The sequence below is a fragment of the Mirounga angustirostris genome, unplaced genomic scaffold (assembly GCF_029215605.1).
Source record: "Mirounga angustirostris isolate CCGP_5_RB_7025 unplaced genomic scaffold, mMirAng1.0.hap1 SCAF_13, whole genome shotgun sequence".
Classification (NCBI taxonomy): domain Eukaryota; kingdom Metazoa; phylum Chordata; class Mammalia; order Carnivora; family Phocidae; genus Mirounga; species Mirounga angustirostris.
Window position 1 is genome coordinate 37,394,773 of NW_026991721.1, and position 15,321 is coordinate 37,410,093.

Sequence of the window (15,321 nt, forward strand, 5' to 3'; positions counted from 1 at the left end):
TAAAGATTGTTTGGAAAGCCTTTTGAAGGGAAAAACCAGGTACTCAGAGCATTGCAATTTAATGTTTTCTGAACTAAGCAGTGATCATGAATTTTAATTCAAAGATCATGCACAGGACATACAACAAGAACAGATGTTAAAAGATTCATTTTTTTAAAAAAAGCTTTAATATCAGAGCTTAAGCATATGACACCAGAGAGAATATCGCTTGTCAAGGTTAAGAATGGTCTGGATATGATTATACATTTCACATCTCCTGTCACCATTGTGATTTCACATCATTCTAACCTTTAAAGGCAATCAGACCACATGCCCCGATTTCTGAGCAAAATACCATGACCTCATCCGTGCCTCAGCACCACATACAGAGATCGTAGTGTGTCTTTGAGAAAGCAGAATGAGTCACAATGGTCCAAATTCTCAACAAGTGTATGTTTCCACCAGGTCTGCATAATTTGTTTCTGAAAGAAAGGGCAGTGTTTCATGTTCCCTGTCACACCATCTACGTAAAAAATCACGGCCACTTTTTAGTAAATACCAACAAATGTCAGAGAAGCTGACGGCAGCTACTTGGAAATAGCTGTTAGTTTATTAATATAATCCCCTAGGGGAAAGCTTATGGTGGGAATGTTTTCAAGATGGCCAGTATCATTGAGAGACAGGGCTTCCTTCTCTCACACAAATACTCACACCAGCCATGTACCACTTACCATTTGTGATCTGTTCTTTGGACAGCCATTGATGTCTTCAATCTTTTCATTTGCTGCAAAAGGAAACACAAGTCAGAAAAATAAACAATCACCCCAGATACTTTGAGTAGTGATGTTCAGGACCCTTGAGGCCAACCAAGTGCTAAGGCCCATCCTGGGGTCTGTCCAATCAGTGCAGCCATGTGAAATGCTGAGACGCAGCTCGCAAGCTTCAGGACTTACTCATCGGGCCGCCGTCCTCCAGGGACAGCTGGGGCAAGGTCGTCAGCATCTAAAGCAGAGACAACTGCACTGACGACAGTCTTGGAGCGATGGGGCATCACAGAGATGTGTGGAGACTGAGAAATAGACCGGGCTGTGATGAGGTTTTAGGCTCTTTGAAAGGCTACTATGACCTCCCCACAGAAGATGGGACGGTTTGGAGTGGATCAGTCCAGCTGTAGCTCCACTCGGCACAAAAGGCATAGATGAAAGCATCTCACCTCATCTTTTTCTTAATTTTTTTTTAAAAAATTTAATTCCAGTGTAAAGTAGTGTTATATTAGTTTCAGGTGTACAATATAGTGATTCAACACTTCCGTACATCACCTGGTGCTCATCACAGCAAGTGCCCTCCTTAATCCCCATCACCTATTTCCTCCCTACCCCCCACCCATCTCCCCTCTGGTGACCATCAGTGTGTTCTCTATAGTTAAGAGTCTGGTTTTTGGTCTGTCTCTTGTTTTTTCCCTTTGTTTTTTTCTTAAATTCCAGAAGTGAAATCACATGATACTTGTCTTTCTGACTTATTTCGCTTGACATTATATTCTCTAGCTCCATCCAAGTCGTTGCAAATGGCAAGACTTCATTCTTTGAATAATATCACACACACACATATACACATCTTCTTTAGCCATTCATGTATCAATAAAGACTTGGGCTGCTTCCATATCTTGGCTATTATAAATAATGCCGCCATAAAGAGGGGTGCATGTATCCCTTTGAATTAGTGTTTTTGTATTCTTTGTGTAAATACCCAGTAATGGAATCACTAGATCATATGGTAATTCTATTTTTAACTTTTTGAGGATCGTCCATACTGTTTTCCATGGTGGCTGCACCAATTTGCATTCCCACCAACAGGGCACAAGTGTTCCTTTTTCTCCAAATCCTCACCAACACTTGTTTCTGGTGTTTTTGATATTAGCCATTCTGACAGGTGTGAGGTGATCTCACTGTGGTTTTGATTTGCATTCCCTGATGAGTTGAGCATCATTTCATGCGTCTCTTGGCGGTCTCACCTCATCTTTAGCCAGAAATGCTAATATTGCTTAATACCAATAGGATTACTAATAATCCTATTCCCAAAGTGGTAACACACAGAGAAAATGGGAGAGTGAGACTTAAAAGTGGCTCATCCAAGACCACACAGTAAGTCCAAGTTAGGTCTGAAACACACTCTTGGGGTCATAATAGCACCTAGCTCCTTGGAGAAGTGGGAGAAAGAGGTTGTGTTGAATTAACTGGAAATCAATACAAGTGACAAGGAAGAAAGGCCCAGGTGCTCACGGTGAAGTACGGAGGAATCCCTACAAGACACAGCCTAAGTTATCTACGTGGGGTAGAGGGGCTGAGTTTGCCACAGCAGTACCACAAAAACACAATATATGTAGAGGTTAGGGCACTGGCTTTGGAGGCAAAGATACTGCAGTTTGAATCTCAGCTCTATAGCTTCTTAGCTGTGTGATCTTAGCCATATCACTCAATCTCTCTGTGCCAGTTTCTTTGTCTATAAGATGGAGCTAATACTACCTACTTTAGAGGAAGAGCTGTGGGAAATAGATTATAGGATGGCAAGGAAATGCTTCGCACCATGCCTAGCACCCAGTGAGCGCTCTATTAATTTCCTTTCTGATGTCTCCATCAGAGTTAAGCCCAGAAACTCAGCTAGGAGTCCATGGTCAAGAACTAAGGATCTGCCCCATATATATATATATATATATAAAGGAAGCCTTTATAAGCTTCCTTTCCAGTCCCCTGATCTTCCACCCTCAGCCCCCACCCCTGGATGGAAAAAGCACCTTCAGGTCTCTGTTCACTCAGCACCATGTACCTACCTCTACTTTGCTATTAATTATCTAAGGTATAACTCCTTTCCTTGTCTCCCCCACTATGCTGTTTACAGCCTGGCAGACATGCAGATTTGGGTTTTCACATTTGTGTCCTCAGGGCTCAAGAACTGCTTACAAAATGATTAAAAAAAACCCAAAACCCTCTTACACAGATTTTAATGAATAGGATGCCAAAAACTTCCATGAAAAGATATTAAAAACCATCTGAAAAGAATAATAGAATCAAAGTGTCCCAAGCCTCTATTTTACAACACCTGAATCTAAGTATACCACACCATTACCTCAACTGGGCTTATTTTTTCTCTAGTGTTTCTACCTTGCCAGAGAAGGGAGAAATAAGACACAAGCTAGTGGTAAGAAACTGTTTAAAAATCCAGTCACTATGAGACGGTCTAGTTAGTATACATTCAGTCTAATCTACACCCTTAGAATTTGCCCAGAGTAATAGATACTCAGCCTTATGCCCCACCTTGGAAGATGTCAATATTCAGAGATCCAACTCTTAAGAACACTAGGATAGACATTTTAGGAAGCCTTTCAACCTGCTTCCCTTACTCCCAAAAGAGGTGCCAGAGAGCCTTTAAAAAGCCCATAAGAAATCCCCGTGGATGAGATGACCCATGGATATTTGTTCTTTAGTTCACTAGAAAATACCAGAATTATAATCAGCCAGAATAGACCACTAGCATGTAAACTCCAGAACAAACTTTATCACTTGTTCTTTCCTACTGTAACCCCAGAGCTGAGGATAGTGCCTAAAACACAGTAGCCCCTCAAATATTTGTTGAGAGGAACTAAGGAATGAGTATCCTGAACATTTCAAAGAACCAAGGTTTTATGCCTATTTTGAGGCAGTTGTCCTTTCACTTGTCAATATAGACATACTGAAGATGGAAAAAAAAAAAAAGATCCTTGAAAAATGGCACTTCTTCAAACAAGGGAAATGATATCAGGCCTGCACTCAGACCTTGGGTTTTGATATACAACACTGGAGAATAAGTATGTGGGCTTTTGAGAATCCAGGCCACTCAAGGTATCCTCCAACTGGATACTCATGATGGCCAAAGTCGTAAGTCATTAGATTCCAATCGATACCCAATGCAGCATGAGGTCACTAGTGCTCATTAAAGTGAAGGATGAATAACTGTGATCCTAAGAAATCATTTTAAAGATTCTTTATATACCATCTGGATTAAAAACAACAACCAAAAAACCCAAAGGGTTTATCTCTCTACTTCCTTTTCATGGTCAGTCACCAAACCACAGTCAGGTACTACCTGAATTCAAGTATCACGGCTCCCATAAGCTTCTTGCCATTTTACAACATTCGAAATAAACCAATGGAGTGGAGCCTATGGATGATGACTCTAAAGATATATGGGAAGAGATAAATCAAATGCCGAAACCCAAACTCAAATGCTTAATAAAAATGCAAAACAAATCTTGAGCCTCCAAGTTTCCAATTTCATGTAATTTAAATACTTCTCCTTTGCTTAAATTCTCAAGAATTTCTATGGCTGTCATAAATACTTAGAGCAGTAACAGCGGCTCTGATTCTGCTGATAAGAAGGAAGAAGAGCTTGGTCTTCTGAGCTGAATTTATTAACTTGTGGTAGGGGGTCTTTGGCTGCAAACCAAAAGCAGATAACCAAAAAAGCAAAGGCATTTGTCCCCAAAGTCCTCAACTATGATTAAAACTGGCATCCCTAAGTGCCCGTGCTAATTTATTTATTCCAGCATGTTCAAGACATTCTCAGCAGTAACCTGCCTGCACACGAGGTGACAAGTTAGTAATTGGAAAGCTTTTTAAGTAAGAAGAGTGGCACCAAGCTCCTTGCTTTCCAAAGGACTTCTTTTAAAGGCGGAGAGCATTTCAGCAGCCCATGCATCTCTCCATAGGGCAGCTGGTAGCCCTGCCAAAGGGAAGAGAGAGAAACTGGCTGCCCAGAAAGGCAGAGGACTTACCCAAAGACACACAACGGTAGTAGGTCATCAATGGAAGGAGGGCTGAATTCCTGGTTATGCTCAGAGGCAGCCCAATGGCAGTGGAAAAGGCGCTGCTATCGGCTCTCTTCACCTCTAACGGGAAAGCTCTTACCCTGTCCTCTGTCCTTGCTTCCTCCTTCTCTCCAATCCTCTTTCTTTCATCCTGTTTCCCTCCTTCTCTCTATTCTTTCCTCCCTGCCTCCCACCCCTTCTCTCCTTCCAACCCCTTCTGGCATTTTCCCTGAGTGACAGCAATGTAAGCAGAAGGAGGGAGGCCTGTCTCTCCCTCTTGATTCATGCTGTTTATCCTGGCCTCATAAACCTTTCTAATAGCTCATGGCGATGGCACCATGATGGGCTGGCAGGCAACTGCCGGCTTTGGGCAGCTCATGACTTAAGAAGATAATCACACTAATAAGAGGCTGAATGGAGACTGGACCCTCGGTCACGAAAGGCAGCAGCAAAAGGTCCACTTCCGCCCAACAGGCAGAAGGCGATGGAAGAAAAGTGTGGGCCCCAAATCATCCCACTATCTGAGAAGCCCAGCTCCTGGGGTAGACACACGGACTCTAGAATTGATCTCTCTGGGGTAGGTGAAGACTCTGGAACCAGTGTCTGCGCATAACACTTAAGGCTTTCCTTCAAGCCACACTTCTGATCATGGCACTCCCCAATGTGAAAAATCAGCTCTTCAACCACTAGCCCAGAATTCATTGCCCTGCGCCTGGTAGCCTCAGGCCTGGTAGCCCTGCCTTATTTTGCCTTGTTGCCCCTCTCACTCTTACCCTCCAAGCCTCTCTGCACACTATTTCCTCTGTCAGGAATGTCCTTCTGACTGCTTCACCTAGACAACTCTAAGTTTGAGATCTTGGCTTAAAGGTAAATTCCTCAAGGAACCCTTCCTTGATTCCACCCCCTACCCCCATCATGGGTCAGGTCTCACAACACTGTGGTCTTCAATCATTATGTACTATACTTCTCCCAGGCCTCCCAGGCGTTGTTCCCCACAGGGACAATCTCCCTGACTCCAAGTTTCAATGGGCCTTCATTTGGGGGTGTTCTTTTCTCTAACTACTTCGAAATAACTTCAAATGGGGGGTACCTGGCTCAGTCAGTTGGGCATCTGACTCTTGATTTTGGCTCAGGTCATGATCACAGGGTCGTGAGACTGAGCCCCGCGTCAGGCTCCATGCTAAGCGTGGAGTCTGCTTGAGATTCTATCTGTCCCTCTGCCCCTCTCCCTGCTCACGCTCTCTAAAAGTAAATAAATAAAATCCTTGAGAAAAGAAAGAAAGAAAGGAAAGAAAGGAAAGGAAAGGAAAGGAAAGGAAAGGAAAGGAAAGGAAAGGAAAGGAAAGAAAGAAAGAAAGAAAGAAAGAAAGAAAGAAAGAAAGAAAGAAAGAAAGAAAGAAAGAAAGAAGGAAGGAAGGAAGGAAGGAAGGAAGGAAGGAAGGAAGGAAGGAAGGAAGGAAGGAAGGAAGGAAGGAAGGAAGGAAGAAAGAAAGAAAGAAAGACCGAACGAACTTCAAGTGGACAGAAAAGTCACCGGAATTCCCACACACCATTCTTTCTCATTTTCTCCCCCCTTGTCTCTGTACAGGTATACAGATTTTTTTCCGAATCCTTTTAGTGTGGACTACATAGATTGTTTCCTCTGCCCCTTAGACTTCATATGCATTTACAAAAAACAGGGAGATTATCTCACGGTACAATTATAAAATCCAAAAAACTTAACATTGATATAATCCCAATTTTGGCAATATACTAAAAAATGTCCTTTATGGCACTTTATTCCCCTACATAGGATCCAGTCCAGGATCTTATAGTACATTTGTTGTCACATCTCTTTAATCTCCTTCATTCTGGAACAATTTCTCAGCCTTGGTCTTTCATAGAGCTGACATTTTTGAACAATACAGGCCAGTTTGTTTTTGTTTTTAAATAGAATGTTCCACAATTTGAGTTGGTCTAAGATTCCTTGTGATTAGTTTCAGGTTTTCCATCCCTGCCTGGAATTCAACATAAGTGATGCTATGTTCTTCTCGGGGTATCACATCAGCAAGCACATGATATCCATCTACCCCTTGCCAGTGATCAAATTTTGATCTCTGGTCGTGAAGTGGATTCTCCCCTGTGTGGATACATTTCCCCTTGCAACAATAAGCAATCAGTGAAGAGACACTCTGAGACCATGCAAATTGCTTGCTCCTCAAACTTTCTCCTCCAGATGTCAGCATCCATTACTTCTTGCCTTAACTAATCTTTACCATCATGGTTGCAACTCACTCTTTATTTGTTTCCCAAAACAGTGGAGTCCTTTCTTCTTCACTGATAGATGTATCTATCTGTCAGTGTAGACTCGTAGATTCCTATTTTATTCCATAATTATAATCCACTACTGTTCTCAATTTTGAAGCTCTTGTGGTCTCAGATTATGGTCATTCTTTGTAGCCATGGAGGGCAGAACTAGTATTTATAAGGAGATACTACCAAGGGCTGGGGGGCAGAGTTTGACCTAGTGAAAGAAAATCTTTGGAAGGATTCCAACTCTCTATCATTAGAACTAGCTGACGGGGGGGGGGGGGGGGCGCGGGTAGGAATAAGCTGCCCGTCACAGGAAGTATTTAACAGTCTGTTGACTGTTCTTCATAAAAGAAATTCATGCATCAGGTTGGGGCTTTAGAGGTCCCTTCCAAACCTTGAGACCTGCAACAAGAATCCTGGAAAGGAGGAGAGTGTGACATCCAGTTTAGAGGCATGTTCAGAAAAATAGAAACTGCAGAGAAGGGCACACATCCAGGCCACCTGTGGGAAACAATCCAACCAGGCCTGCAGAAGCAGGAGCTGCAGTGAATCAAAGTCTAATCCCTGATCCTCTCGGGTTTTCTTGAACATCATTGCTCGCCAGCCACCATGTTAAATGCTCTATATGAGCCAGAAAGAAGGACAACTCAGACCCAGGCCCAATACAGAAGCCAGTGGAATGATAGAGGAGGGTCCCTCCAGCTCTGTGTGGGGAGCTAGGAAAGATATGGACTTTTCCAGATGAATGGGGGCTCACCAGCCAAAGAACAACCGCAATACTAAAATTCTGTCCAGCACATGATGGACTCCAATTCTGGGAAAATTTTAGATAGACCGATAGAAACACACATACATATATATGTGTATGTTAAATACATGTACACATATAAATGTACCTTTTTACATTTTATTTTAAAGGACACACATGTGGGAAAAAGCATGGGCTTCAGAGTAAAGCATACAATTGGTCAGTAGTTCGACAGCCCGGTCAGAAACGTTGCTCCCTCTCCCTCACCAAGAGATCTGTATTCACAAGATTCGCTAAGATTAAATGCTCTGAACCGGCTGACAAACAATCTAGAGAAGAAGTCACACAGGGACTCCTGCATGTCACTACCTTTTCAGCTCCTCATTTTCTGGGTCTCTGTTCTCCACAATCAGAGCAGAGGGTGTGAGCCCAGCACAGTCAAGGGCAGAGATAGAGGTGCTAACACCTGGCTTGACTTGTAGAGTCCCCAGCAGGAGCAAGCTTCTCTTGGAGGGCTGAAGGAAGGCAAGTTGGGAGCCTCAGGGGCAGTCAGGCACTGGTACTAACTTGAGGCCCTGCTATCAGTCCAGTAGCTCAGGCCCAGAGAGGCTACTGTCTAGGGAGGTTCATGTCCTCCAAACAGATTCAGGGAAGCATCCTACTGAGCAAGGATAAAAACTGTACTAGCTTATATTCTGTAGCACTGTGCTTAGTAAATTCATGATATACATGCTACCATTCATCTACTCTGAGCCCATGACAGAATGAATTTATCATGATACACTGTAACGTGGATACCAAGGCCTTGTCACCTTCGTACTCGTATCTTTCTAGGAAGTAGCTACCGAGTGTTATCCGAGAACACTTTACTTCCCAAACATAGGTCATGTTTGCTACCTACCTTGCATTTCCTAAGACTGCCACAAAATTCAGAGCGTGCCCATTTTAAAGACAGGGAAACAGAGGCAGCAGAGGAAAGGGACTCTGAGGTCCCACGGTTGGGAGCAATGAAGCTGGGATGAGAGCAAGGCCTCTCGGTTCCATCCTTTCCCACTTGCTCTCTTGCTCCCAGTGCGGAGAGCTGAGAAGGTCCTGGTAGAACTACTACACAGCCCCAAGATTCAGCCATAGTGGCACCTCATGTGACCCAACTGATGGAGAGGTCAAAACTCAGCTCAAGTGCAAGTGCTCTCTTCTGTGAAGACCTCAGCAAGAAGATGCTACTCCTTCTTCCAAGGTTCCAGGCCTTGCGCAATTGTCTCTTTATTCCTAGCTTGGAGCACAATGCTGGCACACAGTCAGCGCTCAGCAAATGCTTACTGAACTGAAGTGAATGGAGCCAGATCCTTGCACTGGGTTTCGTGTCTCTGGATCGACAGGGGGCATAATAGAGCAGGGCAAAGAACAGAGGTTTTAGAAGCAAACTAACCCAAACTAAAATCCCCTCCAGACTAGTTGTGTGATATTGAGCTACTGAGGACACACTGAGCCTCAGTTTCTGCAGGTGTAAAATGGGGCGAATATCCCCTACTTCATAAGGATGTTGAGGAAATGGAGAGAAACTCGTAAGATTGGCAGCAGTGACAAAGAGCAGGAGGAAGAGAAATCGGTTCCAGTCCAAGATGACTACATAGGCGGAAGGAAGGGGCAGAGGGTGGAGTAGGCAAAATGGGGGAAGGGGAGTGGGAGACATGGGCTTCTAGTTACAGAATGAATCAGTCACAAGCATAGGGAATTTAGTCAATGGTACTGTAAGAGTGTTGCATGGTGACAGATGGAGGCTACCTTTATGGTGAGCATAGCATAATGTATAGAGTTGTTGAGTCACTATGTTGTACACCCGAAACTAATGTAACATTGGGTGTCAACCATACTCAGAAAAGTTTGAGAAAAAAAGTGGGAGGAGGAAGAGGATGAAAGGGAAGAAGCATAGCAGACAGACTTCTAGGTCACCCCCAATGATATTCCCGCTTACTTCAAACCCTTGTACAATCTCCTCCCGTGGGGTGTGACAGAACCTAGGATTTGCTTCTAACCAACAATACAAGGCAAAGGTGATGGGATGTCACTCCCACAATCATGTTACATTGCAGAAGATTATAACTTGCTAGCCAAGTTGCTCTAGAAACTTTCTCCCTTGCTGGCATTGAAGAAATCAATCCAAGCAACCACACTGGGAGACCCACACGGCAAGGAACGGAGAGGGGCTTCTAAGAGCGAAGCCTTCCAGCCAACAGTCAGTGAGAAATCAGGACTCACCTCTTCTACCTGCAAGGAAATGAATCTGCCAACACCAAGTGAACCTGGCCCCCTCCCCAGTCAAGCCTCCACAAGAGGACTCAGCCTGGGCCAACATCTTGACTGCAGCCCTGCAGAGATACCAGCTAAGTCGGGCCTGCACTTCCCACACCCAGAAACCATGAGATAATACACACATGGCAATGTGTTACACAGCAGTAGACAACCAACACACGGCAGGAAGGAAGAAGGAGTGGAAGAAGGGGGAACCAGCGCAAGCCAGTCTTAAGAAATCAATCTTAGGGGGCGCCTGGGTGGCTCAGTCGTTAAGCATCTGCCTTCGGCTCAGGTCATGGTCCCAGGGTCCTGTGATCGAGCCCCGCATCGGGCTCCCTGCTTAGCGGGAGGCCTGCTTCTCCCTCTCCCACTCCCCCTGCTTGTGTTCCCTCTCTCGCTGTCTATCAAATAAATAATTTTTAAAAATTAAAAAAAAATCAATCTTAGGATAGCAGGGGAGCTTGTAACTGAGTGGCAGCATCAGTCCAAAAGTTCCCAGCTAAAGCCAGCTTGCCTGTGTTTTCAGGTATAATCTCCGCAGATGTGAGCGGAACTACGACTATTCTTTTATAGCCACTCTTCTCAGACTTGAAAGATAAACAACTTTCCCACAACAATGCACACCCAAGGGGCTTCTGTCCTTATGCCTTTTCCTTTGGCGTGAGGCAGCCACCGAAGCACAATCAGCCTAACGGCATCTAACTGACCTGCCTCCTCAGCCCGAGTTCTCAGGCAGGGCTGCGGGGGGCACTTCCGGTCAGCCTTGAGGCTCAAGGCAGAGCTGTGCCCACCTGCCTTCCCGGGATGAACCCGCTCTTCCTGGCACGCAGCCCCAGCTCCCTTCCCCTAGTATTAAAACCAGAACCAACCCTCTGCACAGCTTGATCCTTTGCCTTCTCAGACCCAATTAGAGTTGGCAGGACTAAACCAGTCTTGTGGTACCTTTTGTTTGTTTGTTTTTGGTAAATATTTCCAAAGTAATCCACAAAAAAAGTACCATCAGAGGGGTTGGGGGGCGGGAAGAACCAGAAATACAGGGGGCAAGAAAGGGGCAGAGAGCCCTCCTCAGACCACCAGGACCCCCTCCAGCCCTCCTTCTCTGAGCATCAAGCGGGTCATCGTAGCAGGAAAATCAAGCTGGTACCCACGCTTCCCCAAGCACGACACATTATCAAGTGAATTGTTCACACGTGCGACAGAAACACTGTATTCTTCTGGGAGATTTTGGTGTTCTGTGCCCCTTGTCCAGCTCATCCCCTTCCGAGTCTGCACTGTGAGTCCTCAATCCCCAACATAAAACCCGCTCTTACCCACAACCTGGATAATCTGAGCCAGGAGGACGCCGTCTGTCACATCTTGCTGGAGGTCCTTGATGAGACGTTTGTGGCCCGATTTGGCTAAATAGTGATTGGCCCAGTCCGTATAGATCTGCAAAAAAGCAAAGCGGCAACTTGAGGAACCTACTCAGACCCCGTCCCTGAGTCGGAGGCAGCTGCTGGGGCCTGCGTAGCAGCCACCGTCCCCGCCAGCGCGCCGTCCTGGGCCAGCCGCAGCCATTAACATGCAGAGCCTTGTGCGGAGGGGCCTTTCAGCTACCCAGAGTGGGGCTTTTGCCTATTGAGAGATCTGCCATGGAGGCGCGGGGAAAAGCTAAAGAAAGCTTCAAAGCATGCAAAGGCCTGAATGGGACGGGGACACAGAACTAAACAGTCTGCTCCAGACGGCTTTGAGAGGCGGTGGCTCTAAATGCAAGAGAAGCCTCCCCCTACCCCGCCGCCGCCACCCCACCCCTTCCCATCTTTTTTCTCTTTATTGAGAAAACGTATGGGGAGGTTACCACCCAACAGGCATCTTTTAATGGGCCATTTCAGGGTAAGGAGGGCTATTGAGTTAGCGAAGCTCTCAGGAGCCTGGGTCCCTTGTAAAGAAGCCAAGTACGCCAACACAGAGCCCTTCAATTACTCGTGTGTGAGTGGCGTTATTGACCACCTTGCAATCAGCTCAAATGTAATTGGTTTAATTTAAAAGCCTCATTTCCACTGTTGGGATTCTGTGACTAATAATAATTTTAAAAACCCAGCAAATTCCAACATATTTAAACACAGCATTGGTGCGCACAGCAGCCGAAAGGCAGGGGCTGGGTCACCCATGGGATCAGGAAAACAGACCCCCCCCTGCTCTTCTCTGTCCCCACAAGAGAATCTTTTCTTTCAAAACAGGCCTATAAGCACAAGAAAACTCACCTGAAAACATTCTCCCTAACTGAAATAAGCCAAATAACAAAAAAAATTAGAAACCTCACCAATTTTGAGTGCTAGGTTCCACGACAGATTTGCGAGTCTGTGGAGGGACATGCAGACCCCATATATCGGCACCTTTCTCCCCCCTACAGTGATATGAACAAGTGATGGCTCAAAGAGAATAGTCCACCTCGACTGGTCCATATATTAGTAGCGACAAGTTCATATACTAAGTCATATGAGGTCTCCAGCTGGTGTGCTCTGAGATCTTGTGTGTGACTCCCAGAGCAGTGGGAGCCCTACCCTCACCCCGGCTCTCCTCCACTCTGTGCTTCCAACAGGCCCAGAGTAATCTCACACAATGGGGCACTGCCCCTCGAGGCTCACAGAATGGGGACAGCAGGCCAGGGCCTGGACTCACAAAGTAGGACCCTTCTGGGACGCTGCACCCCTGGCTATGCCACCTGGGACGGTGAGAGCCCCCTCCCAAGATGGGGGAAGGTAGAGCTGCACTTCCTACTTCATCAAGAGCTGGGAACAGACTCCCATCTCCTCCCAGTCCCAACCTCGAATCTTGGTCTTCCACTGCAGAGACCCACAGCTGAAGAGGGACACCGCAGGATAGGGCTATTCCACACTGCGCTCCAAGGTATCTAATCCTTAAATCCATGTTACTTGCCTCCCTAGGATTCCCAAGCACAATCATTTTCAATTTTGTAAGCACTGAGAAAGCTAAGGAAGTGGGGCACCATTGGTCATTAAATGGCCAATCCTAAATGCTAAGGATCATTATATTAATGTTAAGAGGGAGAAAAAAAACATTAAAAGGAAAAAAGGCAGACCTGAGTTCAAGCCCCAGTTCTGCAGTTTCCATAGGGTAGGGATTTGGATCTGTTTTGAAGGTGCCCACAGCATTAGCATATTAGTTCTCGATATGTATCTGTGGGTGAATGGATGCAGGACTTCAGGCAAGCTATTTAACGTCACTGAGGCTAGTTTTTCTTATCTGTGAAATGGGATCAATACCATCTACTTGTCAGTTTTATGAGGACTGAGTGATAAGACATTTGAAAAAAGAGGGGGCACCTGGGTGGCTTAGTCAGTTGAGTGCCTGACCTGATTTCGGCTCAGTCATGATCTCAGGGTTGTGGGATTGAGCCCCAGGTCAGGCTCCGTGCTCAGTCTGCTTGTCCCTCTCCCTCTGCTCCTTTCCCCCCAAATAAATAAATAAAATGTTTAAAAAAAATGGAAAAAAAGGGCCTTAGGCAGAGTAGGAACTTAATAAATAACCAACATATACTGCCGCCTACATGCCCGACACTGGTATAAACATTTTGCACATATTCGTTTATTTAATCCACATTCCATGAGGTAGATATTATTATCTGTCTATTTTTTCAGAGGAGAAATTTTGAAATGTAGAGAGGTAAAGTAGTAACTTGTCCAAAGCCATAAGTAAGTGGCAGAGCCAGGATTTGAACCCATTTGGGCTCTAGAATCCCTTAAGACATTCTACCATGCTGCTTCTCTGAATACAAATACAAGTTATTCAAATCATTTCCCTCCTCCATGATACCCTCCAATGGACTCTAGGCTCATTCTTCTACTCAGTTATGTTCTCACTGACAGATTTTAAAAATAAATAAAAACCCCAAACCTAGTTCTATCCCTTGCTGTCTGAATGCCCTTGGGCAAGTTACTCAACTTTTGCGAGCTTCAATTTATTCAGCTGTAAAATGGGCATAAGGACTACTTCAGAAGGTGGTCGTGAAGACTCAGTGAAGCCCCTGGCCTGACCCACAATGGGGCTCAGGAAGTGGGGGCAGTGGAGTGGGATGGTAAAGAGGGGAGCTCTGGAATCAACATACTTGCTTTAAATCTTAGCTGCCACAATGCCAATTACCTCTGTACCCTTTGACCTGGCATCCTTGTTTATAAGATGGGGATAATACTACCTACATCATCAGACTATTATGAAGATGAAATGAGCTCATATATATAGAAGGACACAGAAGCAGCCACCATGCTTAGTCTTCCTGGAGCAGAGCTCTAATCCTATCACCTACTCAAAAAATCATCAACGGCACCACACTTCCCACTGAATTAAAGTCAGACTTTTTACACTGCTATTCAAGGCAGTCTGATCCACCCACTCTGCCCCAGACCCTGTCCAACCCTTGTGGGGAAGGCAGTATATGTGGAAGTTAAGAGGATGGGCTTTGGAAATGACCAAGTCAAGTTGGCCCTTGGCTCTGGGCAAGTGAATTTCTATGAACATTTCTGTATCTCAGTTTTACCTTCCATAAAATGGCGATTATACCAAATGTCTTAGAAAACAGCCTGGTAGTCCATGACCCAGGCCAAACCCAGCTGACCATATGTTTTTGTAAACAAAGCTCTATTGGAACACAGCCACATTCACTTGTCATCTTTAGCTGCTCTCCTGCCACAGTGGCATGGTTGAGTAGTTGTGACAGAGAGCTTTTGGCTCACAAAGCTTCAAGTACTTACCATCCAGCTCTTTGAGAAAAGATTGGCCAGTCTATTATAAGGACTGAATGAGATAATAGGCCTACCATGCCAAAGGCTCAGTAGTAATAATTATGATCACCTTCAGGAAAAACTCAACCTCACACTTGCCCATCTCTGAATTCATGCCACCGTGTCTGCCTGAGTACCTCCACCTGGGGTCACCCAGCAAGGCTCAGTTCCTAGGTCAGTCCCTCCAAGAAGTCACTCTGGATTTCCCAGCTGCATCCCGAGCTGCACATGATGCTGAGATTGTAGATAACGGTGAAAGTGGCACCACCTTCCCACCCTTCCCACCAGATGTGGGCAGAGACCAAGTCCCACCCATCTCTGCTGCTCAGTAGTACCTCCCAAGGTGGGGACACACGGCAGTTGGTAAGTATGTGGTTGCCAGGTTG

General features: G+C 45.3%; 1 protein-coding gene across 8 annotated transcripts in view; it reads right to left on the minus strand.

Moving 5' to 3' along the window:
• The window catches only part of NAV2 (neuron navigator 2), a 393,377-nt gene that overhangs the window by 258,858 nt on the left and 119,198 nt on the right, over positions 1-15,321 (minus strand). For all 8 annotated transcript variants that reach the window (XR_010406923.1, XM_045894013.3, XM_064576736.1 and 5 more), the window contains exons 2-3: positions 11,465-11,582; positions 711-763 (exon numbers count right to left, since the gene is read on the minus strand). Coding sequence is in view for 7 of the 8 variants with exons in the window: in XM_045894013.3 (XP_045749969.2) it covers positions 711-763; positions 11,465-11,582 (171 nt within the window). In the remaining variant the exon portion in view is untranslated. The remainder of the gene's footprint in view (positions 1-710; positions 764-11,464; positions 11,583-15,321) is intronic.